General features: G+C 56.9%; 3 protein-coding genes across 5 annotated transcripts in view; 1 reads left to right on the forward strand and 2 right to left on the reverse strand.

The window, feature by feature from the left end:
- IP6K1 (inositol hexakisphosphate kinase 1) overlaps positions 1-12,252 on the reverse strand; it is a 51,123-nt gene extending 38,871 nt beyond the window's left edge. For both annotated transcript variants that reach the window (XM_040246981.1, XM_040246979.1), the window contains exon 1: positions 12,240-12,252. The gene's annotated coding sequence lies outside the window, so the exon portion shown is untranslated. The remainder of the gene's footprint in view (positions 1-12,239) is intronic.
- Positions 1,937-11,123, reverse strand: CDHR4 (cadherin related family member 4). Of its 2 annotated transcripts, XM_040246945.1 has the most exons (20): positions 10,277-11,123; positions 9,409-9,534; positions 8,835-9,019; positions 8,326-8,488; positions 8,165-8,247; positions 7,566-7,676; positions 6,865-6,968; positions 6,542-6,678; positions 6,114-6,297; positions 5,864-6,017; positions 5,536-5,629; positions 5,097-5,300; positions 4,877-5,016; positions 4,292-4,442; positions 3,965-4,185; positions 3,598-3,740; positions 3,047-3,103; positions 2,858-2,945; positions 2,595-2,625; positions 1,937-2,079 (listed from the first exon to the last, which is right to left on the reverse strand). In XM_040246945.1, the coding sequence occupies exons 2-20, from the start codon at positions 9,455-9,457 to the stop codon at positions 2,024-2,026; spliced, it is 2,355 nt and encodes a 784-aa protein (XP_040102879.1). In that variant the 5' UTR covers positions 9,458-9,534; positions 10,277-11,123; the 3' UTR covers positions 1,937-2,023. The 2 variants fall into 2 exon arrangements, with proteins under 2 accessions (XP_040102879.1, XP_040102880.1); XM_040246946.1 differs by lacking the exons at positions 9,409-9,534; positions 10,277-11,123 and having other exon boundaries at positions 1,989-2,625; positions 4,292-4,445; positions 8,326-8,632; positions 8,835-8,925.
- Positions 11,760-13,515, forward strand: INKA1 (inka box actin regulator 1). Its single transcript, XM_040247006.1, has 2 exons — positions 11,760-11,935; positions 12,671-13,515. The coding sequence occupies exons 1-2, from the start codon at positions 11,885-11,887 to the stop codon at positions 13,469-13,471; spliced, it is 852 nt and encodes a 283-aa protein (XP_040102940.1). The 5' UTR covers positions 11,760-11,884; the 3' UTR covers positions 13,472-13,515.
- Positions 13,516-13,628: the final 113 nt, after the last annotated feature.

Here is a 13,628-nt window from a genome sequence, read left to right on the forward strand (position 1 = left end):
TGCTCGGCTCCTAAACGGAGACGACAGCGTCTTCTCACGCACGCATGCACACTTAGGGAATGTCTGCTGTATGCTTTTTTGGGTCACTCACCCTGGAAGGCAGCACTTGTCCCTCACTACTGAGGAAACTGAGGCTCAGTGTGGGAAGGCTGGGCCAAGGTTACGCCACCTCTGGAAAAGTGAGCACGGAGTTTCGCCCCTCCTCTTACTGGCTCCTATGTATAATGCCCTCTTTCCAGTGGATTCCCTAGCTTTGCCCTTCATCAGCCTTTTGTGCCCCAGCAGTCTCTGGCCAGTTCCCATGTTTGTCCTTCTGCCTGGAATTCAGTCCCCAGCACAAGCCCTAGCACATAACAGGCACTCTTATTCCTGCCCTAGGGTGGGCATCTTGTCTCCAACTCTTATAACAACATCTTTTGCCCTGGACTGTCATGGTCTGCCACCAAGCGCAACTTACGAGCCTTGGGAAGACTGTTACCTTGGGCTTGGCGTCAAATGTAATCACACAGCCTGACTCACATCAAATGACCTGACTAGCTAGCTTTGTGACTTTTGAGGCTTGCTTGTTCTATCTGTGAAATGAGGATAAAAATCAAGCTCCTTGGAGATGAGCGTTTAATGAGCCCTTAGAGCATTCTAAGTGCTCAGGAAAATCTGCCCACAGCTGCTTCCTGTAACATCCTGCTGTCAAATTGCTGTCCCTGAGGCCAGCTCTAACACCCTCACTTCGTTGGAAACACCAGGAAGCATATTTTTCCCACAGAAGGCACTCGACTTCCTCCTCTGCCTGGGGCACTGTAACTGGTTCAGGAAGGGAGTGAAGTGAAGTCGCTCAGTCGTGTCCGACTCTTTGCAGCCCCATAGACTGTAGCCTATCAGGCTCCTCTGTCCATGGGATTTTCCAGGCAAGAGTGCTGGAGTGGATTGCCATTTCCTTCTCCAGGGGATATTCCCAACACAGGAATCGAACCCGAGTCTCCCGCATTGCAGGCAGACGCTTTACTGTCTGAACCACCAGGGAAGCCCTTCAGGAAGGGAGGTCCTCAGCTACTCTGAAAGTGAAAGTGTAAGTGGCTCAGTCATGTCTGATTCTTTGCAACCCCATGGACTATATATAGTCCATGGAATTCTCCAGGCCAGAATACTGGAGTGGGTAGCCTTTCCCTTCTCCAGGGGATCTTCCCAACCTGGGGATCGAACCCAGGTCTCTGGCATTGCAGGAAGATTCTTTACCAGCTGAGCCACAAGGGAAGCTACTCTGAGAAGGTTCAGATCCATAAACTTGACAGAGGGAAGAAGATTGAGAGAACTTGAAGACACCACAGTTAAGATAGCCTCCACCAAGACAGCAGGTCTGGGAGAGCTGGTAGTATCCTGAGACTTGATGCCAAGCTGGGTATGGGGAGTGGGCTAGCACTTCCCCCCAACAGAACCTGCCCTCCTGCAGGCTGCTGTGGGCCACTTGGCCATGTGCAGCTCAGGAAGGATAGAGGGCCCATGAACCAAAGAGATCAAGAGGATATGGGAACACCTGCTCAAAAGGGGGCTATTCTCAATCCCTCCATGGCCACCCAAGCCACAGGGTGCTCAAGTCTCCACCAACCCTCACTTCAATGCAAAAGCTCCAGATGCAAATAAACCTCCACATACAGTCCGCAAACTGCCCTGGAAGTTGCTGGGGCTCCTGGGCCCTCCCCATCTGCTAGAGTAGCTGTCCTCTGAGGGGACAGGCCAACTGCGAGCCCCCTCAGCCACTGACGAGGATAACAGTGTCTTACTTCTGCAGAACACTAATCACAGTCAGCACTGTACAATGCCTTCTTGAAAGAAAAAATAAGCTTGTTCCCATAAGACAGGGCATCCTCCAAGTGAGAACAAGGAGCACAGATCTCAGAGCTTCTCCCACATGTAGGTTACCAGGCAAGGACTCTTCTGTTGGTAATTTTGTTTATTATTGAATCAGCTTGAAAACACATGATCATGTGAAGAAGAAATTCCCCAAATATGATGCAGCTCCCGGGCCTCAGAGCCAGCGCCGGGCTCCCATGTGCATGTTGAACAGGTAATCTCTGCCTGTACCTGAGCTCAGATGGTCAAGGGAGAGAGAGAGGGCCTTGCTGGCTTTGGCAGCACTGCTTCCCTCCCCTAAGGGCAGGGAAAGATATTCCAGGACCCTTGATGTGACCTGCCCCCACCCCCACTACCTCCTCCTTGATCTGGCTTGTCCTCTCCCTGCTTTCTCAGCAAATTATTTGAGGTTTGGCTCAGATACGCAGGAAGCATCCATGAGTCCCCGAAACTTGACATCAGCTCCCCTGAGCCCCGTGCCAGATTAGTCTGCCATAATTCATGATGACAGTGGACCATTTGGGGGCCTCTTCCCTCACAACTTTCCCCCTTCCCTCCGGAGGCAGGAACCAGATCAGGGTCCCAGGTGTTTGGGAAACTGGCTGAAAAATGAGTAGGGGTGAGAAGAGACCCCATTCAGGGAAAGAGTAGATAGTGGATGTCTGGTGGTAGGCAGAGATATTGAGATGAGGTCTGGAGAGAAAGTGGGCCCAAGTGGAGAATGGTTTGGAAAAATGGGAACTCACGGGAGTCCTGGGCTCTGCCATCAAAATGGTGCTGAGGGGAAGAATGAGGAGAGTGTAACGAGGTGAACCCTGCCCATGGGGAGCAGGTGGAGGCTTGCCCTCCCAAAAGGGTCAAGAACCCACCTGCTTCCTGCATCCTGATAGTGCTGGTATGGACCCTCCCACAGGGACAGCCAGCCAGCCATGGGAAAAGGGGCAGGCTTGGCAGGGAGCACTCAGCAGCAGCTTCAGTGCCCACCACACAGGATGGTAGGTTGACATACCAGGCTCATGACACTGCTGGGTGCCTGGGGTGTCTCCATCCTCGGGGCCTCCACGAACCCTTCAATGGATCCCTTAGTTCCCTGGATACTGGGGCAAAGTAGGAGCAGAAGTACAGGATAGGGCTCTGAGCCCCAGCCTGAGTTTCAGAGATGGACTTCCAGGCATAGAGGTAGGCAAAGGAAGCTTACCTGTTTAGCAGTAGAGCCTGGGTGGGTTTGCTTGATGTCTGTAGCACCTGGGTCAACCTAAAATGCCAGGAGGAGAGACCAACAGTGAGAACAGCAGCCCTGCTGGCTCCAGGAATCAGCACCATTCATCTCCACTCTTATTGGAGATAGCCTGTGTCCGTATGCACTGGCCACACTGTTACTCCCATCTTCCCCTGGGTTCAGTCCTGTGCTCACGAGAAACTCAGCATCTTAGGGGAAGGTCACATTTCAGGTGGAAGGCAGGGCTCAGGAATAGGGGTAAATACCCAATGCATGACAGACTCAAAAGTCTAAATCCCTTGACCTTATCCACAGCCATCCCATTCCAGACTGGGTTCTGCCAGCGAAGGAGACAACTTTCTCCCAGTGTCTCTCTGCCTCTAAGCTGATGACCCCCGGAGGAAGGGCAGTCCTCCTTAATATCATTCTGTCTGCTCATCAACTTGGGCAGTCTTGGGTAGAACCCACTGTCACAGATGCGAGGGATGGCGGGGGGGGGGAGGCAAGCAGCACAGGGATAGGAACCCTACCGCCGCAGGAGCCAGCTGAGGAACCAGCCCAAACCCAGGAGGAGAAGGGCACTGGTCACTGTTAGCACCACCACGAACCAGGGCTCTGGCTGCCAGAAAACCTCCGTGTCTGTCACAAGCAGGGGTGTCATCCTTGAAGGCACCTGAAATGGGGCCACAGCTTCACCACTGTCCTGCCAAAACACCCCAATCATCCAGCCTTCAAACCCCTCCAAGGGCTGGGCCATCCCACACCCCAGCTTTCTCCTCTGTATTGCTAGGCTCTTTGCACTCAGCAGTTTCCTCTGAAATGCCTTCCCCAATTGTTCCACCTCGAAAACTATATCTTTTCTCCCCACCCAGCAAGGGCCTGAGGACCCCCCCTCACTGTGGTTCTGTGGATGCTGGTGGCCCCTGTGCTGGCCCTCCAGGGCACTATATGCACAATGACAGTGGCCGTGGTGCTGAGGTGGGGGGCGGAGGGGCCTGCATCAGCCACATGGATCAATAGCTCATATGTATGGGGCTGCTCTGGCCAGGGAGGGGCCAACATGAGGTCGTTGTGCACTAGGACAGCTCCTTGCAGGCTGAATCGGCTCTGACTATTCCCTGAAAAACAGAGTGGGAGAAGAAGGGGACCATGGCTGGCCTTGGCCTGCCCCTCCCCAGCAGCCTGGAGGGCCCCCATGGCCCCCATGGCCCCCATGGCCCTCACCTCCCACAATTCTGTAGGAGAAAGCCTGGCGCTGGGGCTCCTGGGCCACCCGACACGACACTGTGGTCACCTCCAAACTACGGCCCAGGTGAGCATAGACGGTGAGTTCCTGAAATGGGGGCTCACACTCGGGAGCATGGTCGTTCACATCCTGCTGGAAGGTAGTCAGATCACCCACCCCCAAACCCCCAGTCCAGCCCCTCAGCATCCTCCCACCACAACCAAAATCTCGGTGTCAGCCAACAGTTTCCAGAACTTTCCACAACAAGGCCCCAACCCTCTCCAGCCAACCAGTAGAGGAAACTGAAAGTGAAGTTGTTCAGTCATGTCCGACTCTTTGCAACCCTGTGGACTGTGTCCATGGGATTTTCCAAGCAAGAGTACTGGAGTGGGTTACCATTTTCTTCTCCAGGGGATCTTCCCCACCCAGGGATCAAACCCAGGTCTCCCACATTGTAGGCAGATGCTTTACTGTCTGAGCCACCAGGGACGTCAGAGGAAACTGAAGCACAGAGGAAAAGCACAGCACCCAAGGAAGGAGATGAACTCTTTCCAATTCTTTCTGAAGCTTTGGGGCTCATTTACCTCAACTTCAATGGTGATGGTGCAGGAGCCTGAACGGTGGCAGGTGGGGTCCTGGTCTTGGCTGTGGTCAGTCAGCAGGACAGTGAGCCTGTATGACTTCTGCAGCTCATAGTCCAAAGGCCCCAGGAGGCGAACCTCCCCTAGAAGACGGGGCCACAGCCTCAGCTTGTAGAGTCAACCCTGGCTCCACCTTCTCCACCCAGCCCTGGGGTGGGAGTACCATTGAGACGGTCCACAGCAAAGGGGGCGGACCCGCCAGAGATGGAGTACTCAATGCTGTCGTGTGGGTAATCCAGGTCTGTGCCCACCACAGAGCCCAGCAGGGTGTGGGGCCTTGCATCCTCACGAACCCGGAATGTCCGTGAGACACAGGTTGGGGAGAACTCGTTGACAGGTGTCACCATCACCAGCACAGGCACCTCAGCTAGAAGCCATTTGCAAGTCAGGGAGCTGGCCTGGTTGGCCTGGCCCTGCCCTGGGGGCCAGAGGAGGGAGAGGCTCTGGAGGGAGGAGGGCAGTAGCTCACTCAGGGGTCTTTAGTGGACACAACCCCACCCTATTGGCTTCCGAGAGAGGAGAGATGACGCCACCCTGAAGACAGGAAGAGGGGCACAGAGGAGCCCTGTCCTGAATGTCCAGGCCTGGGCGTGGTCACTCACTGGCCATCAGAGGCTGACCACTGTCAAGCACCAGGATGGAGGCTGTATGCTGCAAGCAGGCGCCAGGAACGTCACAGTCCAGTGTGTCATTCACCTAGCCAGAGGGGCTGGAGAGTGAGGCACAGCAAAGGCCTAGGAGAGCCTTGAGCCCACTGGGCTGCCTCAGGCCAGGTTATTCTCACATAGCCTACCCTGACCTTCAGGTAAAGCAGGTTGGCTGCAACACCATATCCTTCGCCCTCATGGTCTCCACTCCCACGGGACCATTGGGCCACCCCCTCCCTGTCCAAGCACCCTACACGTGGCTCTAAGGGCAGGGTCTGGGTACCTCCAGGACTCTGTCTCGCAGGCAGAGGCTGGAAGCGCTGGCAGGGCTGTGGGACAGCAGTTGGTAGTCCAGGGTGGAGCCAGGAGAGTCTGGGTCAGTGCAAGTGAAGGTATTCACGACGGTGCCCACAAGCGTGGTCTCGGGGATCTGAGTCCTGAGAGCAGAGGGCAGGAGGCAGGGCGAGAGCTAGGGCTGGGCTGCGAACCCTGGCTCTCACCCAACAGCCAAGGTAAGACTCCCAAATACTCACACCAGCAGCGCTGGGAGGCAGCGCGGGGGCCAGCGGTTGACCGACTGCACGTCCACCCGGAAATCAAGCTCGGCGCTGTCCCGCGGCCGGAGCCTCTCGAAGGCCTTCACCCGCAGCCTAGTGACCGCGGCGTCCGGGGCTTGCGCCAGCTCCAGGGGAGCGGTGGTCCGGACCACGCCGTCGACTGGGAGGGCGTGGCACGCAGAGTTCGGCCCCGCCCCCAGGTCAGTCCCGTTCCCACCCTCCCACCTCTCCACTCCCCCCTCTTAGGGCGCAGAGACTGACCACCTGGCCGCCGCCTCTAAGGCTCCTAACTCCCGGCCCCCAAACGCGACCTCGCCCCAGGTTCTGCCTCGGCTCCAGGCGTTGCGGGTCACTTCTAGACCAGCCACAGAGGCATCCCCTTACCCTCCCTCCACGCCCCTCACCGTGTCCTATGGAGAAGAGCGGGCAGGGCACCGGGGAGACGATTTCGTAGCGCACGTCGAAGCCCTGGGCGTGGACCTGAGCCACCTTACTTCCGGGAACCAGGTTTTCGGGAATGGTGATGTTCTGGGCTTGCTGCCTGGACCAAAATGGGAGCACTGGCTCCTACTTGCTCCCGGCAGGGTCTGCAGGCCCCTCCCTTGGGTCTTCGCTGGTACAGTAGCCAGCTGGGGATGCTCCTGCAGCCCTACACCTTAACCCTACTCCTAAGTCCCTGGGGCTGGGTCCTGTCTTTCCCACTGTCCCCAGGGTAGGGGAGCCTTACGGGAAAGAGACCTGGCTGGAGGGAACAGGCAAAACTTTCACCGTCAGCATCCCACGGCAGCTTCGCCCTTGTCCAAAGGTCACTAGGATCTGAAGCTGGAAGACCTGCCATGCACACAAAACAAGAAGGGAACCACGATATGTGCCTACCTGTATGTGTGTGCCCAGCCCCCCTCAGGACCTCCATAAGGAGCCCCACACTCACTTCTCCCCATGACCTGTCACTCTGCTGACAGATATTCCTTTGTGACTTACTCTTCTGGGTCATAAGTCCTTCTCTCTGGATGCACACAGTCCCCAAATGAGTAATATCTGAATCATTCACAACATAAATTAGCATCGTAGAGTTGCCAAGAACCAGTCACTAAGATGTGGAAGCTTTAAAGAAGGAACTTCTCTAGTCTCCTTCAGACTATACCTGCCACTGTACTCAGTTTTCACTTCCTGTGTGACTGCTCAGAAGTTTCTCCTTTCTGTAAGGGGCACTGTGGGCTCCTGGAGCCAGGGATCCCTCTTCTTTCTAGAGCTCCAGAGCTCAGCACAGAACCAAGCCAAGGTGGGAGGACAGCCAGCATGGGGCAGCAGGTATGGGCTATGTCTGGGAAAGGCAGCATGATTGATGAGGCCAGAAACAATCCTCCATGAAGTAATGGCTCTGTCCATTTTATGCCCAGTTCATGGATATCGCCCGGTCATGCTCACCTTCTGAGCCTGGCCTTTGAGTCCCTGGGATGGCGCCCACAGCTGACCCTGCCCATCGATGGAGAAAGGTCCAGGGAAGTATGGAGGGTCCTGGGCACTAGTGATGTTCATCTGACAGAAAAGAGATGCTGGAGGCCCCCTTCCCTACCACAGTGCCCCCAAGCAACCCTGTCAAAATACCCCAAGAACCCAACAGATATCCGCCCACTTTCAAATCTCCTGTACTCTGCTACTGCCACTTACTCTAGCCTGGGCTCCCCTGGCCCTGATCCAAAATCGTTTCTGCTTTTAAACTATTCAGTTTTTAAAATACATTTCTTTTGGGGATTGTAAAAACGATTCAGATTTTTTTTTTTTTTTGAGAATTTAGAACACAGAAGAACTTTAAAGAACTCAACTCCTGAGAAGTCCCTACAGAACAGCCATAGTCATTGGGGGTTGGGAAGCCCTCAGTGACTCTCTCCAAGAACATGCCTCCCACAGAGGCTCAGTTAGAAAGAGTCCTTCTGCAGACTATTCTTGGCCAGGCAGGGGCTGGCCTTGGTCTTCCCATCTCCCTCCACCCTACCCACCGACCACTGCCCACATGCAGGCCTCACCTGGGCTCCCTGGCCTGGGAGCAGCAGAGTGTACAGCGGGGTCCCAGGTGTGACAGTTTCTCGAACCTGAATAATTTCCCCAGCTGGCCAGAGGGGAGGTAAGGGAGGTTCAGGCCATGCCTGCCCACCCCACATTCCCCGCCTGCTGCCTCTGGCCTTACCTGGGCTGGCAAATCGACCAGCACACTGGTCACGATTAGGGTCCCGCTGAACATCCACAGAAAGCCGACCCTCTGTCACTTGGTTGCCACATGTGAACCTCAGCTGCAGCTCATAGTGGTTCACTGTCAGGGCATCCAGCCGGGCCGAGCTGCTCAAGGTCATCTGTGGCAGGTGGGCAGTGCAATGTGGGGCCTAGGATCTCCACCCCCCGGCACCACCTCTAGGGGCTTCCCTGGTGTCTCAAATGGTAAAGAATCTGCCTGCAGTACAGGAGACCCAGGTGCGATCCCTGGTTCGGGAAGATCCCTGGAGAAGGGAATGGCAGTCCACTCCAGTATTCATGCCTGGAGAATTCCATGGACAGAGGAGCCTGGCAGGCTACAGTCCATGGGGTTGCAGAGTGGGACATGAGTGAGCAACTAACACCATCACTTTCACACCACCTCTGACTTTGTGAATTTAGAGTCTGCCCTTCCCCCACTGTCCCCAGCTGTGCCCATGACCGTACCTTGCCCAAATAGGTCCCCTGCCACCTGGTCAGGCTAGGTGGGTTAAAGAAGGTGGTGGGTGGCTGTACATGGAGCAACTCCAGGGTGGGTATGTATGAAGAGCAGTTGAAGGAGAAAGACTGAAGGGTGGCTCCAGGTCCCTGGCTCTCAGAGACATCTATGAACCATGACAGGCTGTAGAGTTCTGCGAGGAAGAGACGATTCAGGCTAGAGATCCCCATGCTCATGGAACCAGGTACACAGAGTCCTTCCCTTTTGCCTTGGGTCCTGGCCACATCTTGGAGACAAGCAGCCAAGGTCTTCCCTTGTCCCCCACATCCCACCACGGATCGGCTCATTTCATGGACTGGGGCTAGGTCCTGTCTTTCCCACTGTCCCCAGGATAGGGGGATAGTGAGAACTTGGGTGAGGAAGCAGCTAAGATGAAGAATGAGAGTCAGGGGTTCAGATCTTTGCCCTTTCCTGGCTCCCCCCAGCCACTGTCCTCCATGGTAGCTTATCTGAGAGGGAGCAGGACTCCACTGTGGACTCAGGGGGGGAGAAGTGAAGTTCCCCCACCCACCAGCTCCTCACCAGAGACGAGGAGAGCAAGAAGGAGCACCAGGGGCCTGAGCAGCACCATAGTGGCCTGAAGACATGATAGCAGCGGAGACTCCAGAAGGGCAGACGTGTTTTGTCAGGGCCACCCTGTTGCCAGGTCTGTTGTTCAAACACAGGACTCCTTGGCCTCCAAGATTCCAGCCCCACCCAGCCCCTGGTGACTGAGCTCTGGACACTATAGGTTATCAAGAGGCCTGGAAAACTCCATTTTTTCACTGCTCCCAGTGGAGTTCCCTGTGTATCACTACCACGCGAAGATGCCAGGGGAGAGAGGCCAAGCTTCAGATAGGGAAACTAAGGCTCACGGAAGTCTTGGTCATGCAGTTCTTGGAGACAGAACATGCACAGCAGCCAGGAAAAGTGGGCCCAGGCCTGCGACCCCACAAAGCCTGAACTCCGGCTGCTCACCCCCATTAGAACATTATCTGCCTGTGAAATCTGAGCCCAACCATCAACAAAATCTCCCAAAATCTGTCTGAGTTCAACAGACAAAAGGTATCCTTGGTGATAGAAATAAAAATGGTGGTTACTTTGGGGCATAGCAATTGGAGGGGACAAAAAGTGGCCTCCTCGAGTGGCTGGTGATATTCTATATCTTGATCTGGGTGACACAGGTGTCTACAGATTTTAACATGTATAGAGCCATACCTTTAAGAGCTGTCCATTCATCTTATTTACAATCATATGCCAGTTTTTAAAAGGTTGTCTTCACACGCTTTCTCCAGCTCTTCGCCTCTCTCTTTCCTACCCACTTTGAGCTTGTTCCTCTCCCCATAAAAATGCCCTTGTCAGGGTCCTCAGAGACCTGCCAACTGTCCAGCAGTTTATGTTCTATTCTCACCTCCTCAGCAAGCGTTTGATGCTTGCTCCCCTCGGCTCCTAAGTGCCCACACTCTTAGTTTCCTCCTACCTCCCTCGCAGCTCCTGCTCAGCTCCTTTGCTGGTTCTTCTTCATCTTCCCTACCTCCACCCAGTGGAGTGTTCCAGGGTTCATCCTGTCCGCTGCCATCCTCTGTCCACATGTCCACAAATGGCCATTTGATTTTCTTCTCCAAGACCACTCTTTTCCGGTCTTGCTTGGTTGATTCGTACCAGTTCCATCCAATCAGTAGTTCAGGCTGAAAGTCTAGGAGTCATGCTTCTCTTTGTCTTCCCATACTCATGTATCAGCAAGACTTGATTTTAACTCCAAAACATACCTCAAAGTATGTTGAGGTATGTTTGCTCTAGACTTACCCAGATCCAGGCCCTCCCTTCCCTTGATGGATGAGGCAGGAGCCTCCACTCTTGACAGCAGAATGGTTCTCCCAAAGCAGCGATTATCTAAACAGCAGCCAGCCTAGGTCGTTCCCTGCTCAAAAGCCCTCTAGCGCTCCCCACCACACCAAAAACAAAACCCTTTATTCCCTTCTAAAATGGCTAGGAGCCTGGTTTTGCTGACCTCTTCAGTCCTCTCCCCCTCCCCTCAACTACCACCATGAGAAATATCTAGGCCTTCCCTGGTATTTTCCTGTCTACTGACTTATCTAGTTTGTCTCCAGTTAGTCTGTGTCGTTGAACCTAGCCCTAGCCACCTCAGGGAACGGGCTCTAATCCTTTGGTCAAAGAAACCCCTGCGGTAACCTCCTGCATTCACTCAGCCTGCCTGTAGTCCGGGATAGACAGGATGCAAGTGTTGGGAATCCCCACGAGAGGGCAGCCCTGCTTAGCTCGGCCGAGGCGAGAGACAAGGGAGTGGGAGGCTGGGCCTCGGCCGGGGCTCCTCCCCGGTGCTGCAGCGAAGTTCTGCGCTCCCTGAATCCTCAGAGGGGCCGGACCCCTCCCATGACTTCCAGGGACTGTGGAGGCCGGCTCCAGGAGCGGATTCAATGGGTCGGACCACGAGTGGGCCACAGCACTGCCGAACCCGACGATTGGGACCGATCTACCCGCTCAAGGGCGCAGCCGCTGTACCCATGCGCTCCAGGGACCCCTGCGGGAGGGAACCACAAATTTCCCCTGGGAATAAATGAGGAAACTGAGGCTGCCGCAGGGGTGCGACTTGTCTTGGGAGTCAGCTCAACGGCCCGGGACTACGGGGACTCCCGGGCCGGATCCCGCCAGGTTTCCAGCTACAGTCCCGCCCTTCCGCATAAGAGCTGCTTCTAAGGAGTGGGTAGTGGGCGTCAGGCTCGCCCACCCGGCAGGGCCTCGGGGGTGGAGCCACAGCAGCCCCGCCCCAGCCCCATTGGCTGAGGCGCCAGGGGCGGGGCGGGGCCGCCAGATGTTGGGGCGGCGGCGGCGGCGGCGGCGGCGGCGGCGGCAGCAGCAAGAGCAGGGGAGAGGGAGGAGCCGCGGAGCCAGGCGGAGGGCAAGGGCGCCGCTGGCCGGCCCGCCGGACCCTCTCCGCACCGCTCTCGCTGGAGTTTGAAGAGGAACTGGCAGGCCTGGAGGGGGCTGCGGCACGGACATGCACAGCGCTCGGCTTGACAGTTTCCTGGGCCAGCTGCGCTGGGAACTGGTGAGGCTTGGGGGCGGGCGTGGCTCATGAGGACTTGTGTGGGGTGCTCGGCTGCCTTCCTACCCGAACGACACTCGGATGGGGGGGAGCTGTCCCGAGTGCCCATCCAAGACAGGATGGGGGCGGGACGGCGTAGATGGCCCAGATGGCCCGCGTCGGGTTTCGGACGATTGGGAGCTGCGCTGGGCATCAAGTAACAGCCGCCCAGCTGGCCGTGCTGCTGGCGCAACGGAGGAAGTTGTGGGGGAGAAACTTCTTGGGCAGAACAGGGGGTTTTACGGAACTAAAAAGGTGGTGGGGCTACTACCGATGCCCCTTATTCCAGGCTGGCGTGTACCTCTTGTCTTCCTGGAAGGTGCTCTTTTCTTCTCTGAAAGAGGCTGCGGGCTTTGGGGAGCTGGATCCCTCAAGAGGCACAGGATGCCCCCCAGCCCTGAGCAAGACCTACTTCCCCATGCAGGCCCACAACCCTGCCTCCCGCCCTGGTGGCGGGTACCAACTTGCCCGGCTCTGCGTGCTGCAGCCTGCCGGACTGCCACCAGGTCGGCCGATGGGAGCCACACGAGCTTCGTGTGCCAGCGCCCCATGCCGACCCGGTGCCCGCTAGAGGCCTTGCTGCTGAGGCCTGCAGGCCTGCCCAGCCCTCCTGGGCCTTCTGTTTTGGAACTGGCCTGACCAGGCAGGCCGGAGTGACCAGCACTGCTCCTACCACTTCTGCCCTCTCTTCTTCCACAGCTGTGTGGCCGGGACACTGGCTCACCCCCAATGCCTGGTCCCCTTCCGCCACCCCCCAAACACCGCCCAGGCGTGCGGCTCAAGCACCAGCTCAGGGCCTCAGATGCGTTGGAAGAGGACTCGGTCTGTGGTGTGGAGGAAGAGGATGACGAAGTAGGGGTGACAGGAGACAGGAGTGCAGCCTTGGGGGGCCCCAGGGAGCACGGCCTGGACTGGGACTCCGGCTTCTCAGAGGTGTCGGGCAGCACATGGAGAGAGGAAGAGCTGCCCGTACCCCAGCACCCAGCACCCTCGGCATGGCCCCCCCGGAGACAGCGCCTCTCAACCAGTGGTGTTGCCCAGCCTAGCGGAGCACCCATGGCCCGGGTACCACCTGTCCACCGACCACGGCCCAAGTCCACCCCAGATGCATGCCTGGAGCACTGGCGGGGGCTAGAAGCCGAGGACTGGACCACAGCCCTGCTGAGCAGGGGTCGTAGTCGCCAGCCCCTGGTGCTGGGGGACAATTGCTTTGCGGACTTGGTGCACAACTGGATGGAGCTGCCCGAGGCAGCGGGTGAGGGGGACAATGGGGGTGGGCCCCGTGTGCGTGCTCGGCCCCCCCAGTTCCTGCTGGGCCTCTCTGAGCAGCTGCGGCGCCAGCTGGCCAGGGCGCGCCGGGCAGCACTGGCAGGAAAGCGACTGTCATGCCCACCTCGCCCAGAACCCGAACTACCTGCGGATGTCTCACGCTTTGCAGCCCTCATGAGTTGCCGCAGTCGGCAGCCCATCATTTGCAATGATGTTGTCAGCTACCTCTGACCCTGCCCTCCAGCCTGGGACAATAAAGGCCTTTCTCTGGACAATCCTGGTTCTGTACCCCCTGAGGCTCCAGGAGGCAGCGCCAGCCCTGCAAGGCACAACTCAGGCAGGCGAATCGAAAGAGCCTTTTCCCTCCCCTGCAGGGGTCCTTGTCACG

The sequence above is a fragment of the Oryx dammah genome, unplaced genomic scaffold (genome assembly GCF_014754425.2).
Source record: "Oryx dammah isolate SB20612 unplaced genomic scaffold, SCBI_Odam_1.1 HiC_scaffold_9, whole genome shotgun sequence".
Classification (NCBI taxonomy): domain Eukaryota; kingdom Metazoa; phylum Chordata; class Mammalia; order Artiodactyla; family Bovidae; genus Oryx; species Oryx dammah.